The sequence below is a fragment of the Parus major genome, chromosome 2, assembly GCF_001522545.3.
Source record: "Parus major isolate Abel chromosome 2, Parus_major1.1, whole genome shotgun sequence".
Classification (NCBI taxonomy): Eukaryota; Metazoa; Chordata; class Aves; order Passeriformes; family Paridae; genus Parus; species Parus major.
In genome coordinates this window covers 61,433,632-61,457,920 of record NC_031769.1, presented here as the reverse complement: position 1 = coordinate 61,457,920, position 24,289 = coordinate 61,433,632, and the positions used below count along the sequence as shown (strand labels likewise).

Below are 24,289 nucleotides of genomic sequence, written 5' to 3'. Positions count from 1 at the left end.
TAGTTTTAACATGACAAACTATCTGAACTTATTATTCAGTGGTACAAAATAAAACAAATAAAGCCATGGGAAATTTCTGGATGAATTCCCTTATGTAAGGAGGTCCTTACCCTAAGATGTAGAAAATAGAACAGTACACTGGCTTCACTTCCACAGTGGAGTTCTTGCATATGGGATGGGCATGTGTGGCTGTCGAACTAAAAGAGCAGCAGTTCTATCACATTTAGCGGTGAAACTTAGCCCCCAGTGGCACAGCTATCCTAATTTTCTTTTCTTCCTCTTTTTACTTCTCTCGTTGAAATATAAAATTGTTCAAATCCTACCTAAGGAAGCATAACATGTAATGCAGTACATTTTTTATTCTATTTGAACTGATTTTAGCACTTTGGAAACGATTATGGCACTGCCATCACCACAGGCACAAACACCTTTAGCTTAATTTTCACCTGTGAGGCCTAACTTCGTTTCAAAGTTATTTAATATTCACCGTGCTTCCAGCAGTAAGGCAGTACAGCAAAATCGAAATCCGAACAACCCTTAAAACAGCCAAGGACAGCTAATTTTGCTTGCTATGAAATAAAACATGTATCTTGACTCCTATTTAGTCATAATTTCACAGCCCATTTAAACTCACTCTATTGCTAACAGACGCAATCCTACCCCTCCCTTGCCACTTCACTGGGTGTCCCTGTAACACTTTCCCAAGGCCAAGTATTTTTCCAGCTACATCACAAACTGCAGTATTAAAGGAATCCACATTAAAAATCAATCACATTTTGTCAGTTCTGTTTTTACCTGCAAAGGCCCAAATCTGAGGTGGGAGTTATCACCTGGCATATATCAGCCTGCAGAAGAAAAGGGGAACAAGCAGCTAGAGGGAAGCCTGAACCACTTCCAGTGCAGTGCAGGCTTAGAGTAATCACAGAAACACAACACCAGGCACTTCACTGGTCTCCACATTCAAAATGCTGTTACTGAAGGCAAAAAGCATAAGCTATATATAGGATGTTCAACCATAGATTAGGAAAAAGAGAGTAGAACAGGACAGGACAGCTTCTCTTGACAGCTGCTTCATATTTCATGGTTTCTATCGTTTCAAGGCATCACAAATTTGGGGGGGGGGGGGGAGAATAGCTGCTTCAAAATAATTTGTCATTAGGATAACCATTATTTCTTCAAAATTATAAATAATTCACGAATCAGTTACTAAAACATGCCCTAAGTCCAACTTTTAAGTAACATACAGTTGCTTGTCTTACACAGTGATATTACTATGTTGCCAATATAAGCTGAAGAACTACAACTAAAAAATTAACATTGGCTTTCTGAGACAAGAAAGAGAACGTCCCTTTTAGTTGTGGCTATAAAGCAGAAGTTGGAGTAGTACTTCTAATAATTTATTAAAAGCTCTACTACACCCAAGTAAGATTGTAACAAGAAGGCAGTCTTTCTGTTACTGCTGCCTGAATCTCAAGTTTTTACCAGTCTGCAAGATGGCAACAGGCCATAAGAATTATCATCATTATCACTACATGTCAAGACGGGGTAAAAAAAGTTAACTATCAATCAGAAAATCACATCTCAGGTGTCCATAGGCCTTCCATACGGGAAGGACATTCAAATTAAGGCTGGTCACCTGGAACACCACCCAAAAATGAACCATGTACAACACCAGCTTAGTTACCAGTCAAAAAACAGTAAGAGAAAACCTCTTCACTTGGTTTTGAGTTTTATGAATTCAAAAGTCTGAACCAAGTTTTCTAGGGCTCAAATCAAAACAAAAGTATGTTGGATTTTCAGGGTTTTTTCAGCTCAAGTTGAGTTAAGAAGCTAATTCATCTGGCACATGTGCAGGGTTGCAAATCTGTGTTTTGGGGGTTTTGACATGCATGCTGCTGCTGAGAGATTTGGCTAACAACTTTGATGTACCAAAAAGAACTGTAGGAAAAAGTGGCTGAAAGTAATATCCATAAAATAAAAAAGGCGAGAAAGAAGAAAACATATCCCTTCCCTAAGTCACCCTCAGTCTGTCTTCTAAAAGGAAAAAAAAAGCTATAAACATAAGATGGTAGCCTGCAGCACCATAAAAATCTAAATGCAGTTTCTAGGCTACATACTTCGTGAACCTAAAGATTTCCAGTTTTAGAACAGCACAGGAAAATATATGCTAAATATAACAACTAATAAAAATAATGATAAGTATCTCAAGGAGTGAGAGACTGAACAGACTCTTGTCCAAGACTCATGGTTTCTGTCCACTTCAATAGCAGCAATCTGAAAAAATATTTGTACATTGCCAGTGATTTGATTCTCAGGCTTTACATTGCAAAGTTCCTCGCTGCAATTCTTAAACATGCAGGCCATTCAAAAATGTGGACAAAAAATTGTTATTCAGATGTTTAAATGGAATGGTTAAGGTCCAGGGCATACTGAATTCCTGCCACCTGGGAGCCTCAAAAGCTTACTGTCTTAGCTGGACTCCTCCAAATGCAGCATAACTAGCAAGATGCCAAGCACAAGAATAAAGTTTACCCAAAGCAGTAACAGATATTTTTTTTTAATCCAGAAAAAGAATAACGTAGAATCCTCAAAAAGAGAAAAGAAAGTCCTTCCCATAACATACAAATGTGGGAAAGGGCAGAGAAGACCATCCCGTTCTTGTGGGCAGTGAAGGAAAAAAAATAACCTTATCAAAATGCCAGTACACAACAAATCCAGAAATATTGTGAAGCATGTATCTCTGCCCACTCACATAAAACTGTTTCAAAAATAGGCACAGAATAAGCATATAGTTGAAAGAGCTGATAATTTCTCCAAATTCACTCCCATCATTTTTAATTGAAAAGCAGGCACTGCCTCAACACTCATCTGCAAGCAAAGCTAAAAATGAATTGCTTGCAATATATAGTTATCCTAACTTGGCTCAGACAAGACAGTATCAAAGTGCAAAACTAAGATTAGTAGATTATGTCAGAATGAGCTCCCATGGTTTATTTTTGAACGCTGTAAATATCGTTAGCCAGTCATCATAGCATGTGTGTGCCAAAATACGCTAATCTCCTGCAACTATCACGTCATCCAAAAGATGTCAGACCAGCAAGGCAAGCTTAAAGAACTGAAAGCAGAGCACCAGGGACTCAAATACCACAAACCCTGCTGGAGTACAGCAGCAGGCCAGTTTCTCAGCTTCCTATTATTTGCATTTCTTCTCAGTCACAGATCCAAGGCTGTGCCTTTTTTGCAGAGCAAATCAAGGGAAGAACCTGGCAGAAGAGATGGCAGGAAGCCATGCAGAAAAGACGAAGCAGATTACAGAGGAGAGACATTTAGAAAGGATTAAATCATGCCCCTCAAGTGATACAATTATGAACCCTTCTGGGGGCATCATCACATTTCTGCTGAACTGCTTTTAGCAGTGTCAAAATGCCCAATTCCACCTGTAACAATTCTACAAGCACCAAACTGAACCTGACTGGAAATTACTCCAGCTCCACAGGTCTGACTTAGATGCAGAAAGTATACAGAGACCTTAGTTTAGCGCTCACATTTTGTTTTCAGTGTCTATTTTTAATCACACAATCCCATTTTTATGCCAACTCAAAGGAGGTTTTTGTCCCTCAGATAAAAATAGAGGTTATTGTTTGTGATGTATCAATCCAGGATAAGACATTTGCTGTAGAAATGCTGAAGTAGCTTTACATCTTCCCTACATGTACCAGCGGAACCATGATTTCCACCTGGGCCTCTTTCCCTGCTTCCCTGCACATCCAGGCCGGTCACTCCGGAGGGCTTTCTGCAGAAGCATAAATTAAGCCAATAAACTTGGCACAGGAGCAGATGGGGTGCACTCCCAGCATCCGTCTGCTTGCAGACCAAAGAGCCCTGATCCTGAGCCTGGAGACCCAGTGCTCAGCATGGCAACAGTCCCAGCCACTGCTCAGCTTTGCTACTCATCATGGCCACCCGTGCAGAGCAACTTGAACAGCATTTTACAGCCTCAGATCTGCACAGGGAAGAGTTGGACAAAAAGACAGGACATGCAGAGGGAAGGAGAGCTAGCACATTTTCAAACAAAACCTCACTGCTATAATTAAAGGGTTTATTCCTTTTCCACAGCCCACACTGGAAATACCAGGCCTCTGTCAGATTACTGAAGGAACAACTTCAGAACAGGATGTCATTACACAAGGGAAAGTGTGAAACCCGAGCAAGTGAAACAGCAAATGGTTTTAAACCTTCTACCTACTACTTCATTGAGGAAACATTTTTGTGAGTGAAGAAATAAACCCACCTCTCCAAATGAAAACCAAGAGCTCCCAAATAAAAACTGCCCGTTAAAAACCAAGAAGGATTGCATCCAATATTCCCAGAAGTAATAAGCCAGCAAAACAACCAACCCATCAAAGATCTAAGAAAACACCAAAGAGATTTTGGCATATTATTTCCTGTATCTGAATTTTAGTGCCAAGTAATCCTCACATACGAGACCTGAATTTTACAAGCTATTTTCAGATTTTAAGTTTCCTGGTGGCTTCCTACCACTTAAAAATGCTTTAAATAAAAAATGGTGGTTAAGTATAAAAAGTCCATGTGTACCATGACCCATCATTCAATTGGACATTAAACCCCTTTTCTCTGAAGTCCAGGTTAAAAACTGCCAGCTGAAGTTTTGGCCTGTGGGGAAGGGACATTTACGGCCATCAGCATCAGGAAACACTTATGGGAAGTTCAGGTTTGGCAACATTGAAATTTGCATTAATAGACTTGAATTTTAATGTCCTGTTAATCTTACACAGAGGCAGTCAAATCCATCAGCACTATTGTTTTGAGACTGTCTGCCCACTAAGGCAAACAATGCATCATTTACACTTGGTTTACATTTATAGTTGGGAAGCAAGCCATGCAAAGGACTAAGGGGACAAACCAGAATGTTTTAAATGCAAATTTGGATTTCGAAGAAGCATGTATTCCTCTGCAAATTCCACATCTGCTAGATCACACAAAAGCTGGGTGCTTGTAATAAAAAATAATAAACGTGTCTCTGCTTTTCCTTTCCCTACTTTAAAATTGCCTTTAAAGCCTTCCTTTCAGTTGACTGCTGCAAACTGGAAACTTTAGAAATGAAAGCAGCTGGTCTTTCACCTCCGTCAAGTTGATTGAATTCAGTCACCATACAATAAAAATGGGCAAAAACAAACCCCAAATCAACCCCCAAAAACATTTCCCGCCTCCTCAAGAGCTTTCACTTACGTTCAAACCGGGAAATAACAGTTATGTGTATAAACAAAACAAATTTTAACGTGGATTCTCTTTAGCTTCAGACTATGAGATTTAAAAACTGACCTACTTTATGTAATACTCCCACAGCTGAGTCATCACAGTATCAACTGGTCTCTATCAGCTACAGGGTATGATCATCTCTTATAAAAAAAAAAAAAAAAATAGAAGTATCCATACTGAAATACCTCTTTCTTTATGTTAAAAATATAACATTAATTTAACAGTCCAAACCATAACTAGGGAGGGGAAAAATTTTAGAGAAAGTTGGAACTATGTAAAGTAGTTCCTTGTAATGCAAATGCCATCCATGCCTTGTAGAAACAGCCTGTAAGCTACAGGATAGAATATTGGAGAAGGCAGCAGAAATACAGATTAGTTCCAACTCTGCCGCTGTTACAGCATGTAGCTTCAGGCAAGTAATTTAGACTTCTTTCTTTTTCATCAAACAATAAAATGGAGGGAATGCTGCTGCCTTACAGAATCAGCTGACGTTTATACCACACTTTAGCATATGCATAACATTAGCTATTACTACAGAAAAGGAAGGGGTAATATGTTTTTAATGCTGGCTTAGTAGGCCTCAAAAGAGAAGGTTAAAGTGCTTAATGAACATTAGAAACTCTTCACAGGGGCCTTGATTCACTCTAATTCACTCTGGGCAGCATCTTACTGCTCTTGGCTTGCAGACCATCAGAGTGAGCAGGAGTCCATTAGTATCTCAGGGCAAAGCATCTGTTGATAGCAAAATATTCACTTAAAGAAAAAAAGTATTTTAATTACTAGTTTTTACTTATCCTATAGCCACTTGCAACATATTATGTTGTAGTCTCAAGAGACCAGAAGGAGGTTAAGAGGAACCCAAAAGTAGCTCGAGTGCAGCTAGAATCCGTAAGTTTTTCATACAGGGAAAATAAAGATTTGAGCAGCTATGCTGCTAGAATTGTTACTGCAAGCGTGAAAGAGACCCAACAGAAAAAAAACTCCAAAAGGTGATGTGAAATAAGACGCAACTTACACTGAATACTATCTCTGCTGCCAGCAGCCTATTACACTATTTCTTGTAGGAAGTGGTCAAACTTAGAGCCTGTCATCAGTTATGGGGATGGGGGAGAAATAGCAGCCACTCACAGGAAAAGCAGGAGGGCAGGCTACTCCAAGCTGAAACCCTGGGGTGCCCAGGGTCAGGCTCCTGCACAAATACCCCTGATGCAGAAGGCAGTGCAGTTACCATCCCTCCTGAAACTCCCTGGGCCCACACCAAGCACACCCAAATAAAAGAGTATTGTCTCAAAGGCTGCAGCAGGCACAGCTCTCAGATGCATGCTAATCCAGGCCAGGCCTTGCTGGCCCTCAGTCTGAGGGGCTTACCAGGCCATCCGTAGGTGAAGCATGTCACCTCATGGCAGACTACAGCACTTTTACTTTTGCAAGGATAAGGAAACAAATCACACGAGGTGACAGTAGTGACATTACTCTTTAATTATACTTTACCATCTGCTACCGTGGCAGAACCATGCAGGTATTTTAAGGCGGTAATTCAGGTCTGATACTCTGAGACCTAAGCCAGCAAGAACAGAAGATTTGCTATTCAAGCATCACAAAAACGGTCAGAAAAATGCACCTGTGAAATTACGTTCAAGACATCAAAGCTTTTGAGTCAAGAACTATTAATTCCAAGCGCATACTGAACACAGTCTGGTTTCTCGGTGGATGCTTTACAAAGCTGTCAGTTTTGAGGCTGGAGCCAAAAGGCAATATTTGATATGTAAAGATGTTTGAGAAGGAGGAGGCTAAAGTGAGAAGAAAGAGTTGTATGAGTCAGCCCTGGATCTTTTAAAAATTAGGTGATAGCGTTTTTAAACCACAGGAAAAAAAGATGCATACACGGATTTCCTCATTCCTGGGTTACCAATCGCAAAAGATAACGCTCCCCAAGTTCAAGAGAACTTTAATTTGTGTGCACTTACGGAGCAAGGAACCAAGCCCTGCACCGGCAGCCCACAACACGGAGGCTTTACTCCATTGTTCTCACCACCTTCTTATTTTCAGAACTCATTTCGCACACGCTGAAAAGAAAAAACAGCAGCAGCAGCCTGAATAGAGTCAACTCCTGACACAAGGCCAGTTTAAACCGAGGTTGGATGGGACCCTGAACAACCTGATCTAGAGGAGGGTGTCCCTGACCACGACAAGAGGGTTGGAACTAGGTAATCCTCAAGGTCCCCTTCCCACACAAACCGTTTTGTGATTCTGTGCCAACTCCCAGTGACGTGAGGGGAGCGCGGCCAAAAAGTACCACTTGGTGCCCGTGCAGCGGCTGTGCCCTGGCTCCTCACGGCGGAGCATCATCTCCGGCCTGGGGGCACCAGGGACCCATGGTGGGCAGTAGGGCCCGACATGGGTACCATTGTTCCAGGTGCAGGCCAAGCTTGTGCTGGCACCGGCGGGGAGGAGGAGGCGGTGGCACGCTCCGCCGGGCTGCCGTAGCGCCCGAAGGTCACGGCCAGGAGACGTGCCACCACGCGTGTCGCCACAGGGCGACGTGACCGGCGTTCTCCTCCCACCCCGAAAGCGGCAGGGCGGCCCCGCACCTGCTCACCTGGCCCGGGCCGCCCCCTCCCTCCGTCCCTGCCTCCCTCCCCCGCGGCGCCGCCGAGCGCTGCCCCGGGGGCTCCTCCCGCCCCCGCCCCGCCTCGGCTCTGACGTCACGGAGGGGCGGGGGGGCGCAGTGCTGGGGGGGCGCCGAAGGTTCCGCGGCGCGCAGGCCCGTCCCTTTGTGACGTCACGGGGAGCAGGGCGAACCTGGCCGGGCGGCGGCGTGGCCGGCGGCCCGCGGGCTCCGTCACAGCCCCGGCAACCTGTTGCTGCCGCCGCCAGCGCGCCCCGCCGGCACCGCCGCCCCCTGCAAAAAACGAAAATGGGGAGTGGGTGGCGGGGGGTGGAGGAAGAGGAGGGAGGGGAGAAGGGTTAAATAAAAGCGTCGCCGCGAAGTTGTGAGCGGGGGAGCACCCCTGCACATTGTCCGCCCTCGTCCCTCCTGCCTTCCTCCCCCGGGAGCCGCGCTCTCGGCCCCTGCCCGGCGGTGCGGGAGCGGCGCCGCATTGTTCGGCCCGGCGAGCCCGGGGGGAGCCGAGCTTTGGGGTGATCTCTCCCCCTTTTCCTCTCGCCCCTCTCCCCTGTAATTATTAACACCGCGGTTTCCTCCCCCCCCCCCACCGCCCCGCTTTTGTCTGCCTGCCTGGGAAACGTGGACGCCTCGCGTGTTTCGCCAGACTTTCAACCCGCCGTTCCCGTTTCGATGCCATACTTTAAACTCGCCGGCCCCGGGCTCCCCTCTCCTCTGCAATGCGGATGTATTTTAATTCGGAAATTTCGGGGGGTGCGGGGGGGGAAGGTGGAAAGGAGGAAGGGGACAGGTCCGAAATAGCGCGCAGGCCCCCCCTCCGTCCCCAAAACCACACACACATCGTTCCACCACCTCCCCCGGACAGCTTTGCAGCGGGCGGGCAATCGATAGCGGCAGTCAGCTGGAGTCAACTGCAGTTTTTACCGAATCTATAGAATACCGAGGCAAAGTGTCCCGAAGGTCACCCTCCCTGCAAAGGGACACCCCTCCGCCGAAAGAAATCGGCGCAGACGACAAGACGCGATATAAACTACAACTTTTAAAGCCTCGCATCAAACACGCCCAAAAGCGAGGATTTCTGTATATCTGCCCCCACACCCACCCCCCCAAATATTTTTTTTTTTTAACGTAGAGATAAAAATCATTATTCGCTCTACTGCATATATGGATAATCCCCTCCGCTTTCCCAAACGTAAGGAAAAACTGCCCTGTGCCAATCAAAACGTAACTGGAGCACGAACAAAAATCCAACTACCCATCCACATTTATATGTTTAAAGGATTAGACAATTACAAGGGATTGGTTAAGCGGCTGAATAAAGCGAGGCAGAAATACAGCCCAGGCTCCGCTGGATTAGCCCAAATTTTCGAGCCATCATAATGAATTATTTTTAAAACACTACCGAGCCATTTTCCTCATTATTCCAGTCAATCCCGAGGAACGCGCTGCCCGTAAGGCGATCCCCGGCTGCTCCGGTGTCTATCGCAAGGCAGAGCAGCCGAGGATCGCACACAGGAGAGGGGATGTGGTCCTGCGAGAAACCAGCTCGCCATAACCAGACACTCGGTTTCAACTTAAAGGGCTTCCAACAACCACCGCCGCCGCTTCACCAGACGGGGATAGACACACGTAAATCATTTAAGGGAAAAAAAAAATACACAACAGAAACCAACCAACCAAAAAAAAAAAAACCAAAAAAACACCAACCCAAAAAAACAACAACAAACCTATTTCAGCATGCAAAAACACAGAATTAAGAAAACCGCTTGAAAATGCAGTTCCGTGACATTATCGCGGCAGCCCCCCCGAGCTCCTCGCGTTTCATCTAAAACTAGATTATGATTGTGTCATTTGAGGTCAATACATTTATTCACTGGAGGAATCGCTACACAAATCTGGTTTTATAACCGAACTGGATAGCAGGCTTCCCTGTTAAAAGGGCCTCTGAAACTCCCCCACCACACCACAGAAAAATCAAATTCAGCATCACATTTGTTCCCAAAGCCTTAGAGCTGCAAGATTAGCTATAAACTTGACATTCACTGCCATTTCCTAAAATTGGGAGTCAAAACGATATATGTTATGACCACTTACGTATTTCTTTTGAATTATATTCCTCTTGGGTCTTTCTTTGCTCATTCTGGTATCCAAATTCTGATTGCAAAAGGGGACAATTGCTTCATGAATTAAAGCCGAGACAATTAAAAAAAAAATTAAAAAAAATACCGAAAAAATCCAGGGGGGAGGGGGTTGTTTGTAGTGGTATCTTGTAATCCGACTTTCTTTCCTCACAATGTGATTCTCCTAGCAATAAATCCGAGAAATGGGGGACGGAAGAAAAAAAAAAAAAAAAAAAAAAAAAGACGAATGCGAAGGAAACAAAAAAAAAAAAAATCACTTTAGTGAAGCATTATAATGGAAAATATCCCCCTAAACACAAAAAACGACGCCCTTGATATCCCCTTTTCTCTTTCTCAAGCCGCCTAAGCGATCTGCAGGTCCTTAGTGTCAGAGCTGTAGTTACATCTTGGAGGAGGAAAGGGGCCGGGAGGAGAAGATAAATAATCGGGACGTTGGAAGTCACGTTTGTGCCGCTGCAGCAGGGAAAGCGGCAGGGACAACTCCAGCAGCGGCGGCGGCTCCGGCGGCAGCAGCGGCGGCGGCGGCGGCGGCAGCGAGGGCTGCACGCACCGTGTGTGTCTCCGCTCCTCCAGCTCCCCCCCTAACCAATGAGAACAGCTCTCCGCCAGCAACTTTAAATGGACCTGGCTCTTTTTTTTTTTTTTTTTTTTTCCCCCTTTTTTCCCCTCCTCTGTTGTTAATATATGTCTGCGTGCCTGTGTGCGCGCGCGCGCCTGTATATATATGTGTGTGTGTGTGTATATATATATATATATATGTATGCGTGTGTGTATATATACACACACACGGCCACACGGCACACACACATACATGCATACACCGCCTAGGGCTCGCTCTTAATTCCCAACCGGGGCAGCAGCCGCAGCGCCCGGCCCCCTCGCCGCGCTCAGCGCATGCAACAGGGCCTCGCTAAACACTCCATGCGGATCGAGCGTTATGCGATTCCCTCGCCCACCCCCCACCCCTCTTCCCACCTCCCTTCTTTCGCCATTTAAGCGTGGCCAGCCGGTAGCCAAGGTCGCCGCGGGCCCTACGCCGAAACCCGAGCGGGGAGTTTGACGACGATCCCTCAAGAGCGCAGCACGCTCTGTCGCCGTGCCCTGCCCCCCTCCCCGCCCCGCTGCAGCCTCCTCTCCTCCCGCCTGCCAAGGGCTGTCCTTCCGCTCCGTCCTTGCGCCCCCTGCGCCTCCCCCGGCTTCGGCACGCACGGGGGCCCGCCGCGCCGGCAGCACCTGAAAGTCACGTTTGGCCGCACGGGGCCCAAGAATTGTCCTTGCTCGTGGGGAAAGTTGTAGTTCCCTCGCCACAAAATGGCGAACGGCGGAGAACTACACGTCCCGGAGTGCGCGGCGCGCCCGCCCGCCGATTGGCTACTGGGCAAGGAACCCCCTTCGCCACGCTCGTCCTTCCCCAACACCACACCACCCCCCACCCCCGTTGGTTTCCACCTCCCGCTTGTTTCCCCCAGCTTCCCCCCACCCCCTCCGCGGCGCTCGGTGGTAGAGGCTGGGGGGGCAGAGGGCGGAGGAGAGGTACGGCAGGAGAGGGAGGAGGGCGAAGGGGAAGTTTATTGGGAATCGCTGACAGGGAATGGGGAGGCAGGCAGGCGCCGCGGGAGGCTGCAGGGAGAGCGCGGGGATTAATGTGTCTGGCTTGGGCTGGGAAGTGGCGGCACGAAAACTTCGTGTCTGCGGGCTGCGCCCGCCTAGGAGACGGCGGTCTGGGTCTGCCGGACAGACAGACAGACGGACGGGCGGACTGGCCGCCTGTCGGACAGACTGCCTGCCTGCCGGGCGGGCGGTGTCAGCTCGGGACACGCTGCGGGCTGGGCTGTGCCGTGCGGGGCCCGCTCGGTGTCTCCAAGGTGTCCCGAGGCCGCGCCGGGGCTGCCCCGCGGGACCCGGGCCGGTGGCCCGGCGCGCCCGGGAATAACCTTTCTGTGCGCATGGATGTGTGCTTTTAAATCCCACCGGGAGCCCGGAGGCTTCCCAGAAGCAGCGGCCCATCCTCGCCCGGGTCTGGTGCCGGGGCTGGCCAGCGCCTGCTGCCCCATCCATCCCCCGTGGGCTCTGCCGCTGGACCCGCCGGTGGCTCCTGGAAAGCCGGTGTCGATGCGAAATCCCGGAGTTCGGATTCTCGATTAATTTCAAATGTATTTTTTCTTCAATTAATAAAAAAAAATGTAAATTATTTTGGGAAGTGGAAGGTCCGTCTTCAAAAGCCCAATAGTTCCTTAGTGGTGGATTAAGGTGTTGGACCAAGCGGAGACGGGGGTCATAAAGTTGTTAAGGCACCTTCCCTATGAAGACAGGCTGGGAATGTTTGGGGCCGTTCTGCTTGGAAAAGAAAAAATTCTTGGAGACTCCATTCTGTTCAAAGCCAGGTTGGATAAGGCCTTTGAGCATCCTGATCTAGTAGGAGTTGTCCTCTCCCAGGAGAGCAGGGGTTGTAACTAGGTGATCTTTAAGGTTTCTTCCAACATTTTATGATTCTATTATTACATCTCCTCTAGGGACAGGGAGGAAAGAGTGTCATTAATGATCCCTGGTGTGAGGTATTACCGTACCAAGTGTGTGTTTGTGCTTTTCTGTAGGACTCATCATGAACTATGAGCTGATATATTTTTATGCTAATGACTTACACTTGGGTGATGCTTTTAGGGGCTTTACAGTGTCTTCCACATGTAGTTTTTATGTTCAGTTCCCTTCTGGAGCATATAATATCCGTCCCATAGGGATAAAAAATTCAGTGGAAGACTTGAGCAGCAGTGCTTAAAGTCAGAAGAGGAGGACACAGAACTTGCCAGAATCTCATTCTCTAATACCTAGCCTTGAGTCTTCATCAGGAGACCATCTTCCCTCACTCATGTAGATAAGTGACCATTGTGATCTCCTTCGAACTTAGAAATAAAATGCAAATAGTGCTTAAGATGCTAAATGAAAAAAAATTACGTCATAATTTTTTAATCTCCCTTAACTAACTTCTCCATGTTTATTGCTAATTATTTCAGGAACCTTTTCCTAATCTTGTTTAATAAAAAAATGGGGTACAAAATGATCTGCGCTTGACCTCATCCAAAATCAAGCTTTTATGATAATACTAATTGTGATCAGGTTAGTCTTTTGAAGCCTTTTCTTTAGCTCTTTAATAGGAAAATATAGATTACTTCTTAAGAGTAAATCTAAAGTGAGGTTTTTGTTCCTTAAAATTGGAAATATGCACATTTGTTGTAGGACTCTTCAACTTCCTGCCCTCACTTATTTTTACTAAGGTATTTATGTAGCACAAAGGTCTAGGACATCCTTGGAAGAAAATGCTTTTTTCTTGGTTTTTCTTCCATTAGAAATGATGAGTCTGTGCTTCTTCTACTTGAGGCATTTTGGAAAGCCAGAAGAGACAAAGATAGCCATTCATGTATTTCTGAGTCAACAATTGAGTAAAAATTTTTATAGAAAACCTACCTGGCTTTTCTCAAATGACATAAGGTAGCAAACCCAACTGTTCCCCCACCCCTTACTTTGGAGATTACTTCCTGAGCGTTTTTTAAAAGTCTCGGCGTTGCTATGTTTGCTACTGGCTTTTGTGCCATGTGTTGAACAAGAGCTTACTGTCAGTGCAAACTAATGAATTTTCTTCTCAAGGCAGGGTGGCAGAAACCTTTCCCATAGATCCATGGCTCTATTTACATTTGTGTTCTGTTACACAGAGCATTGTATTGTGCACATGCTGGGTATCATGTATCTGCCACGGGTCTTGCCTTTCAGTTCTAGCTTATGTACATTTTGGAGACTGACATTTTAAATACTGAAGCTAGACTAGTTTGGAAAATTAATTAAATGCTGGTACAATAGCACTTAGTATCATAGGTTAACTGCTACTGTTGTCAGTGCTTGCAATTACATTTGATCGCTTTTTTTTCCTAGTTTCATTGTGACTTTCATCATGGTCACTTCCAACTATAACACTGCTCAAAGATGTTTGAGAAAAGACTACTGACTAATGACTACTAAATTACTACCATGATAGAGATTCCTTGTCCCTTTTTTTTCTTGTTTCCTTCTCATTTATTTCTTCTTTGTAAATAATCCTTTTACAGGAATTACACACGTTTGTAAAGGAGCCTCCAAACTGGATTTATGTGTTCTGCAACTAATTTTTAGTCACTGTCCAGTGTCAACCTTTCCAATAGCCTCTGTGGACTGAGTATAATGCTATTGTACAAAAAACTTCAGGGCTTTTTCATTTGTTTGGGTTTGTTGGGGTTTTTTTTTTTTTGGTTGGGAAGTGGGATTTCTTGGTTTGTGTGGTCTGTTTGGGATCAGATTTTTGAGGGAGTGAGGATATTGTGGATTATTTCTTTGCATGAGCATAACACAATTTATGCATTGTTCATTTGGACTTGTACATACTAAGTATCCTAGGTGCAATTATCTCTGAGCAAGAGGTGAAACATGGTCACTTTCTAGCATATAATATAACCTTCCAGCACAAAATTCAGTGAAAAGTGAGAGGAAATTTCATTCAAGAGGAACCTTGGTGGTACCTCTCCAGCTACTTGAGTTTTCATAATATTTGCCTAGTTTGCATCTCAATGAAGATAAAATCCCTTTGAGGTTATAGAAAAAGAACATTCATCATGGCCGACTTGCCTGTGACTGCACTTCTTTTTTTTATAAATTTTAATTAGTGGCTACTGCTTTTGGCACTTTCAGACTTGGAAGGAAGGTATATGTGCAGATTGGTTTGTGGTGTCCTCAGAATTCTGGGGCAAGAGTTTTAGTAAGCTAATGTGGAAGCTCTTGCTATGGATGCTCCCCAAAACAGGTCAAAACAAATAAAAAATAATACATAGTTCATAAGAAAACATATTTAATTTTTAAAGTTTTTTGGTTATTATTTCTTCTTATTGGTCAAACAGATAAAACAATAGGCAGAAGCAATACAGGGAAGGCAGAAAGAACATGGGGTGAATTCTTGAACCACAATTCACCAGTCCGCAAACAAAGGGCATGATGCCAGACAAGTTCAGCCGTAAAAGAGCCTTGTCTTGGGGGCAGGCTGTGATTGTTTGTGGACAGATGGCTGCTTACCAGTTCATAAAAATAACTTCTTGACTTCTGGATACCTGTTCTTCAACTGCCTTGTATTTACCTGAATTATACCTCAGAAAAGACAAGTTCTCTACTGTTGAACAGGTTTTCTACAATTGAAAGTTGATGCAGTTTTGAATATCGAGATGTTATGTCGTGTGTGGATAAAAGCAAAATGTTTTTTACACTGAGAAGGATGAGAGTGAGAGAGGGTTGTTAGCTTTGCGCTGCTAGATAAAGAACTTGCTTCTAGCCCTAAGAATCTGGTTGGCCATCTGCAGAGATGTGTGGAGAATTCTTGGTGTTTTTTTGAGGTTTGGATAGCTTATTGGAAGCTTGGTGGAGTAGGCAGAGAGACTTTAAAAGTGGACCCCCAGGTTTGTCATTCCTACAGAGCAGCTTTTTGTGTGACAAGCAATGACAGCATTTATGTATAGCATATTTTGTTTCCTGTTTGAGAAGATGGAACTTTACCACAGGCAGACAGCATTTCCTTCTAGCAACTAAGAAGGATGTGGGAACCATCAGAGAGAGGCCTTTGCCTGTAGATCTCTCGCCACTGACTTGAGTTGATGCCTAGACCCGACATTCTGGTTTCCACATTTCCTAATTGGGGTTCCCCTCCACTTTCTGTCATGCTTTAAATCCTATCTGTCCTATGTTCATATTGTGTCTTATTGTTTTGCTTTGGTCTTTAAAGCTTCGTAACACATTACAGTAATATTGGAGTAGAATATTAAAAATAGCATTGCAATACTTACTTAATACCAGCTACTGCTGTGAATGAATCCCTTGAGGAAGAGGGAAGTGGAACTTCCTTTTATTTGTTCCCATGGGGAAATAGAGGTCCAGTTACTGGTAATCAGTTTGGCCACTTCTCTTTCTATTGTCAAATATATGTATAAATGTACGCGTTTGTTAAGTATTTACGTAAAATACAAACATAATGACCATGCAAGACAGAAAGCTGGTGAACAAGGAAGGTGTTGCCTCTGCATCTGGGTCTAAGGGTTTCCAAACAGGCAGCTTCCAGCATGCACTGAAGCTCTACATGTGCAGTGGATTCTGCATCACATGCACAGAGGGTGGATTCATGCACGTGATTTAAAGTCCTCTGGGTAATTGAGACATGGTGCCTGGCGGCATCTCCAGGATATTTGAAGCAGCCATACATGCACGTGCAGGCAGACACTACACAGATGGTCAGAAAGGATATTAAAGTGGCTAAGTTAAGCACTCAAAAGTTACAAAATGCCAGAATTGGGAAAATGCTTATGCAATATTAATTCCATCCATACATATATATATATTGCTTTGTAATAATCTTAAAATAGATTACAAACCTTTCCCTCCACCTCTATAGGATGATTTGGTTTTATTTTGTGCATTAAGTGAGTCTGCTCTGGGGATAAATTAGAGTACATGCTGAAGGAGAGAGAGTGTTGTCTGTTGAACTCTTACCCTCCTGTGTTCCTGTGAGTGTAAGAAGGGAAGACATAATCTCATTGCTAAGGCAGCTGAACATTGCTTTGGAGAAGTTGATCCTCTGCCAAGGACTGTGATGCTGGGTAAGCCATTTACATCAATCTTTTAATAGTGGCCAGGTCAGCACTACTAATTTGTACATAAATAGCTACAGTTGTCAGGTGGGTGATGAGTTGTGACTTGTGACTATCATAGCTCTTTGATACAAATCTCCTAGTGTGCAGGATATTTTGTTCTCCCACTTGAAAACGTAGAAGAAAAGATGGGGAAATAAATATGTCTGTGGTTGCTAAAATGTTCCTGTTGTAGCTCTTGCATTGTTCCTCATTTTATGGGTTCTCATAGGACTACACATGTGCATCTGCACCAAAGGCAGCTGGAAGCTGTATCCTTTGAAATATGGATTATGCACTGCTTAATACTAGCAAGCTCTGGATTTCAGGTGTTTTTGAGATTTCGATTTTGGGACTTCAGATCTTAATTTCTGACTGCCTCAGTTTACAGAGTATAAAATGAAACTAATACATTCCTTTAGTGAACAGAACTGATGGAAATGTATCACTTGTGGACTGTCATGATGTTCTCAGTGCAAGCACCACAGAAAAAGCACCACAAATACCTGTTTGGCTCTTTGTCTGCCTTTTCTCTATTGAATTTAGTACTTCAGTACTTTGTCAGCTTTTCTTTTCTTTTAATTTTATTTCACTCCTTTCTACAGCTAGCAATGTAAGGTTGCTTGTCCTTGCCACATTGTTCAGTATTTACTGCAGTTTGCTCAGTTGCCCTGCATCTGTTGAGATGTAGGACTGTGGGACAATAACCTCTGAGGCACAGAAACTTAAACAAAATCCTCAGAAGTACACAAGCTTGAACAGAAATTGTCAAATTGATATGAACTTCTGATTTTGTTTCAGTGTAAGTTGCTGCATAAACTCTAATCTTGCATGAATTTTGACTGTTTTAGCTGAGTTAGTAATTTAAATTTCATTTCATTAAATTGAAGTAAGAGGCTTTTACATGGAGATAAGAGTTCTATGAGGAAGAAGGGGAACAGGGATGTCTTAGTGAAAGGAAGAGGTGGTGGAGAGAAGCACTTCATCCTTCTTTCTTCTTTCTTCTCTGTGCTCATTTGAAAGTCTTTCTTCCTTCCTTCTCTCCCTCGGCCTAATGAAGACTACGATGCTTACTTTGAGCCTTGGGGAATATCAGACTTGTGGGACTAATAATCTCAAAGTTGTAATCAGAGGACAATTTTGATGGGCAAGGGGAGATGCTTTCTGTGGGACAAAAGACGCATGGGACAGTGCTGGAGCAGGGGAGGAAAAGATGACTGCCTTACCAGTATTCCACTGGGGAAAAGTGGCATGGGAATGGGGAAAGAATTGAGAGGAGAAAGTGGAGGGTGGGACTGGAATGAGTACAGAAGCAGGTACGTTGTGAGAAGGGAGAAGGACTGGGGAACAGGGAGTAAGTAGACGGAAAAGGGCAAAGGCTGGTTTTGCTGTAGAAGTTGAATCTGGTGATTTTGTGGGAGGCAGGGAAGAGGCAGCACAGGTTTTAGTGCTCCAGGGTGGACCAGAAGCTCCAGAGACTCCCGGTTCAGGCAGCACCATTCCATAAATCTGTTATTTGCATGTCTGCCTTGCCTGTCTGCACATCAGCTATCTGGGCAGAGTCTGTCTTCCAGAGCTTAATTTGCAAAGAGAGAGAGTACACAGGGCTCTGAGATGAGATGTTGCATTCTGAAGCCCATCTTCATAGGCAGTACTGATGCTCCTCCCAAGCACAGGACTCACTCAGATTTCCTGTTGGGAGAAACACCCAGCTCATTTGCCCAGAGCTGATTCCAGCCGATGAATAGCATGGAAAAGTGGTGAATCAGGCCTTGAGTTTAGTTCCACTGCTGGCAGGGTCTGTGCTGCTGGCATCCAATTTACTAGCCAAAAATTAGCCATCATTTTGCCTTGTAACTGACAGTCAATTTCAGATGTTTGAAACATCATTTGTACTACAGCCAAGTAGAATTAATTTTGAGCATGGTAGAAGCTGTGTTTTTAATAAAAGGCCATGTTCATAACTAATCAAGTTATACACATGTGTCCCCTACTGAAAAGGCAGAAGCAGCAAGTTGTTGTAGTTATAAGGAGGGTTATTAGACCATTCAGTGTTTAGTAACAGTATAGAAAAGTCCTGATTCTACAAAGTGCTGGGTGCTCTCAACTCCTTTTGATTTTTGACCAGTTTTTGAGGTACCTCCACAATGCACAGAGTCAACACCATGAAATCATTAAGCAAAGAGCAGTGTAGGAAATAAAGTATGAGAACAGCTTGCTTGTTCTTAGGAATAGCTTTTATTGTCCAAAAGCTGGGGTATAATTACTTCTTGTTTGTGATTGTTAAAGTAATAACTCCAGTGGTGGTCTCTGTTTTTATTGAATTTGTAATATGTGCTGCCTTTGGATGTGCAGTTTCAGTCTTCTGCTGATGAGAGATGGAATTTGTGCTCTGTTTGGTTCATGCCATATCTTCTGTCAGTTCAGTGCCTGTATAAGCAGGCTTGATGGTATGTAGTAACTTGGTGTGAGAGGCTAAGATAAAACCCCAGCTGTTTCTTAAGATATCGCCTGCTGTTATCAAGAGGCTCAGGTTAGCAATTTTAAGTGTTACAAGGACCTATGTTTTTGAACTGCTTTCCTGAAGAGAAGGTAGAAATGTACATGCCTGGCTATTTTAAGAATCATTCTTTCTTGAGTGTGCTTACTTTATGAAATGTGGGCTGAGGGAATATGGGTAATAAAGCTGAATTATCATTCTTGAGTGTTTGTAGATTAAGGATATTGTGTACAAGTGAGTCGTGGTAAAAGCTGACTTAGGTTTAAAATACCAGCAACAACAACAACAATAGAGAATGGATAGCCCAACAAGTGTCGCTCATGTCACTGTAGTTCTTAAGGGATTCTGGTATACTTGCCTTCTTCACTGACATGGATGCAGCACACCAGCAGCCAGCCAGCTTCCACGATCCCTCCTGCTGACCAGTCCATGAAGAAATAGCTATCTGCCAAACAAGCTGTTTGTTTTATTTCGAAGCCCCAGTGGACCCAGCCCTTCCTGCCTAGCAGCTGCAGCAGGCTCTATTCCTGCTCAGTGCCTGGCCTGGGAAGAGATTGCTCATTGGCCCAGGAGAGTGGTTCTCCATAATTGGCTTGTGAGGAATGCTGTGTGAGAGGATTTGGCCTTTCTTTTAAATTGTTTGTTTTATTAAAGTTTGTTTATTAAAATGGATATCTGGTCACAATAGAAACATGTTTTTTGAAGCCTGTGTATTGCCAAGAGAGCAGGATAGAGCACTATTAGGTTATTGCTTCCCCAGGATCAGGCAGCTCTGCAGACCCTTGTGGGCAGCATCCTGGCACATTCTTTCTTCCCTCTTCCAGCTGAACTCTGATGGATCTGCTGCAGTCATCACTCCCTGCATGTCTACAGCAGGGACAGGGATGTGGGAGTTGCTCCACCTGTGGAGTTTCTCATAAACAGAGGTTGGATCTGTATTGTACAGGGGTACCAAAGCTGGCTTTGAACAGGCCAATCAGAGTGCCTCTGTCAGTCTAGCTGATGAAGTAGAGGGGTCTGGGTATGCTTATTTATACCACTAAAAAGCATGATTGTTTACCCTTGGAAGATAAATTAATCTGAGATGGTAAATTCATGCAGAAAGCCAAGTCTACCTCTAATACCCAAGACAGTTTAGCCAGCTTTGCACCATGCATGTACCCAGTCAGTTGTGTTCATTAATTAAAAGTTTTGAAACTTTCAGTAAATTAAAAATATGTTTGTCATATTGAGTTCCTATACCATTCCCTCATCAGCTGACAGGAGAATATGGCACCTGCAGCTGTCACAAAAAGTGTGGGCAACAGCCCTAGTAGCCCTTTCTAGTGAGTGTGTGTCTTACATATGATTACATAAGCTGTAATATGTCAGCTTGCCTATCTGGGATATGAGATGGCTCATCTTGTGAACCCAGGAAGATGAATTTTAAACCCAAGATAATCTTGTTCAGAATTTATGGCTTTTGGAGCTGGAGCATCTCATCACTATATGATTATATGTTTGTATGTTGTAGTTTCTCTGCATGGAAGGTAACACAAATAATCTCAGGCTTTCTTAGCAAACCATTCAGGATTTGCTGGATGAGGGATTGTCTGGATGAGGGAACGGCGTGGGAACACTGTTACGGGCCAGTGAGTCAAAGACTGGAATTCCCTCTATAAACTAGTAATGTGTCTGGTGAGTTAACATGCTCAGAGCTGCAGTGGTTTGGGTTTGTTGACACACTTCTCAGTGAGACTGGTGTTATTCAGTTTTCTGGCTAGGACTTACTTTGGACAGCCGAGTGAAACAAATGTTCCTTGGGAGAAGTATGAACTGAAGGCTTGAGGTTAAGGCAAAATATCCTTTACTGGACTTGGAAGAGAATAGCAACAGTGGTGATTTTTAAATCCTGCCTGTGAGATCAGTGTTAAAAACCTTGAGCAATGTGGTTAGATAGTGTGTGTAGGTGCAGTAGTGCTTGTAGTCACAGCAGGGATTTCTGCTTGGTTTGTGACTTGGCTCAGTCTTTAAATGGACACACTCCGAACTTTCTTCTGTAGCTATCTGTATTCTGCTCTTGTCAGACACCCAGACTTGGCACCCCACTGTGATCCAGTAGCTCAGCTGGATAAACTGAAATTTCATGAGGGGAAGGTTTAGGATGGACTTCTCTACTGAGGAGAATTGATCATTGTCCCGTGTGCTGTGGGTTGCTATGCTGCAAAAGCCTTCCTGCAGGGCTCTTCCACCGAGGTCCCCACCAGCAGCCGGGGCTTCCCAGGGCCTGGGAGTATCCTTCTCAGACATTTATGTTGCCGGTGGGAAGAGAATTTCTCACCTCCTCTGTGGCAGACCCATTTTGGAACAGTAAGGATTTGTGAGATAAACAGGATGGGTTGCTAAGGGATTCTGAGTTGGCTGATTGTCACCACACCAACTGACCCAGAATGGCCGTGGCTGAAGCCTGCTGGATGTTACCACCTGCTCTTTGCCACCCATTCTTTTCTAGCTTGCCTTCTCCTATCTTGCTTCCAGTCTACCAGCTTCAAAAGGAAAAAAGCTAGCTGAAGAGACCTGCACTACTGGTTATTTGATGTAGATTTTGCTAAAATGGACTGACACATACATACAGTTCTGGCTGGTGGTAGCTGTGCATGAATAAACATAATTACCCGTGGCTGTGATGTGGTATCTAGCTACTGTAGATGCAAAGCATGAATTTAATAACTGTGTATGGTGAAATGGTTATAAATGCACGACTGTGCAGTGTAGACAGGGCCTGATATATCACTCATTTCTACATTTGTAATTAATTGTAGGAACAAGATTGTTCTTTGCATGTGTTCTTTCTTTGCTGCCAAGCACGACAGAGAGCTATAATGATCTTATACCTTAAGCTTGTAATAAAATATTGTTGGTTACCTAGAAAAGAAATTTCTTAATTAAGTTTGCTATATAAAATCCCATCATGCTTTTTAAGACTTTTTTTTTTTTTTTTTGCTACAACTCCTTAATGACTTTTACCTCTGAGTATAATCAAAAACAAAATTTCTGATATTTAAAAAACATTTTCTGCATATTTTTTCCATCTGGATATAATGGAGCATAATTTAAGACTATGGGCAGAAGAGGGGGTAAATGATGCATGTAATGATTGTTTTAACATTTACAAGAAAATAATTTATTTAAATTGGATTAAGCCTTAATATTATCACACTTTTCTACCTGATTTAACATGGGGGGAGGGTGGGGGAAAGGGAAGAAAACGATTTCATGGTGAAGTGTTTTAAGTATTTAGTATTTTCTTTGCTTTTTGATCATCCAGGCATCCTGCCCCACAGCCATGTAAATTTTCTTACATACAAATGTTCATTGCCATCTTTTACATTCCTCTGCTGACAGTGAAGAGGTCGTGCTAAATCAAACTGATGGAGAAACTGGACATCATCTTTACCCTGAATGCCCAGGTTAATTCTACCAGAACAGAGGTGGGATAACAGCAAAGAATAATTTGCTTTTATGTATTACTGCTTTTAAGAGCTCTATTCATCATATTGCTAACTCTGGTATACATATTCAGAGTGAGACAAAGAAATAAGTACCTTCTTAGGTAGGACATGAGACCTTAGGAGTCTGTGGGTTTTTTATGTCCCCAGCCTAATTATTTCTGCTGAGAATGGGTCTCCAAGTCCAAACTTTATCATCTTTGTAATTCTTTTCCCCGCTCCAGGAGAGAGGAATCAAGTGGGATAAATTCTGTATCTGTATGCTACTCCAGCTTTGACTCTACTGATTGAAGTGTTTTGTTTTTAATAAATGCTGTTTTGACAAGGGAAAAAAAAATCTCCTACAGTCAAAAGAGCTCCATTAGTGGCAGAACTAGCAAAGCCTGGTTTTCTGTAGGTTGGTGCCTCATGGTTTCATAGTGAATTACAATTGTCTCTTTTTTCCTACAGTGGGGTCATTTGTTAGGTCTCTCTCCCATGTGGATTCTTTAATGCTTCATAAGGTTTAAATTCATGTTACAGCTTTTTTTTTCTTCCAGCTATGATACTTTTAGAATCACTTTATTCCCCTAACTATTTATTTTTTACAAAGAATGTGGAAATTTGAGTGTTCTGTGTATCTACTGCATTTTGTTAAAGTAGAAGTAAAAAGCCTGGAAACTCAGTGTGTGACTTTCCAAACTTCAGTGTCATAGCAAGCCAAGCAATAATGGTAGTATCTTGCTAAGTACATTGCCCAGTTTGGGTCTCTATTTAAGTTCGTGTCTTCTGGGAGACCTAAGTCTGGCTTTCTAGTTAGTCCTGCTCATCCAGTAGAGCTGCTGTCTTCAATGGAAGATGTTCTGGCTTTATGAAGCATCAAATAATTATTATGCAAATTCCTGTTAAAATGACAGATTTTCTTCCAGTCCCATTTTCATTAGAATTAAATGTAAGTTCCTCATCACCTTCAAGAGGAATTAGATTTCTTTTACAACTGTAAAAGAATTCAGAGGTTGGAGCAGTTTTATTGTCAATAAAAAATACTTATTTTATTAATAGTGTACTATTAATCATTTAGATATAAACAAGAAAAGATTTCTTCCCAAATCCAGTTTCAATACACAAAGCTAGGTAGTGTGCCCTGTGAAAACTCATATTTGTTTGTTCAGTTTGTATTGTGGTGGTATAATACACATGGAATTCCATTATATCTTTTTAATTTTTTTTCAGTAAGAGATTCACTTTTAAAAATTAAAAGTACACTTCAGATAAATGGAAGGTTAAATTCTATTGATGCACACATTCTTTGTGTGTGCATAAGCTTCTGTTTACTTGGGAAGTATAATATCAGTAGAGTACTTCGCACTTTAAAGTTTATTAATTTCTTTTTTCTCCTTTCTTTGAGGTGTCAGTACTGAGAAAGATGAATCATTTATTAGTGGGAGGCCTGACACATGATGAAATCACTATCTGACACTTCAATGACTTCCAATGTTGTTCTGTGAACATTCAGCAAAGTGCAGATGATGTGATGTTGCAGTTCTGTGGGTAGTGTTTTCCCCTTTTTTTTCGCAAATGGGTGA

The 24,289-nt window shown here is 43.5% G+C and overlaps 1 protein-coding gene across 1 annotated transcript in view; it reads right to left on the bottom strand.

Annotated features, from left to right (window-relative positions):
* The window catches only part of JARID2 (jumonji and AT-rich interaction domain containing 2), a 210,260-nt gene extending 199,146 nt beyond the window's left edge, over nucleotides 1–11,114 (bottom strand). Inside the window, exons 1-2 of the mRNA XM_015617528.3 lie at nucleotides 11,023–11,114; nucleotides 10,001–10,210 (exon numbers count right to left, since the gene is read on the bottom strand). Coding sequence (XP_015473014.1) covers nucleotides 10,001–10,045 — 45 coding nt within the window. The 5' untranslated portion in view covers nucleotides 10,046–10,210; nucleotides 11,023–11,114. The remainder of the gene's footprint in view (nucleotides 1–10,000; nucleotides 10,211–11,022) is intronic.
* Between the last annotated feature and the right edge of the window lie 13,175 nt (nucleotides 11,115–24,289).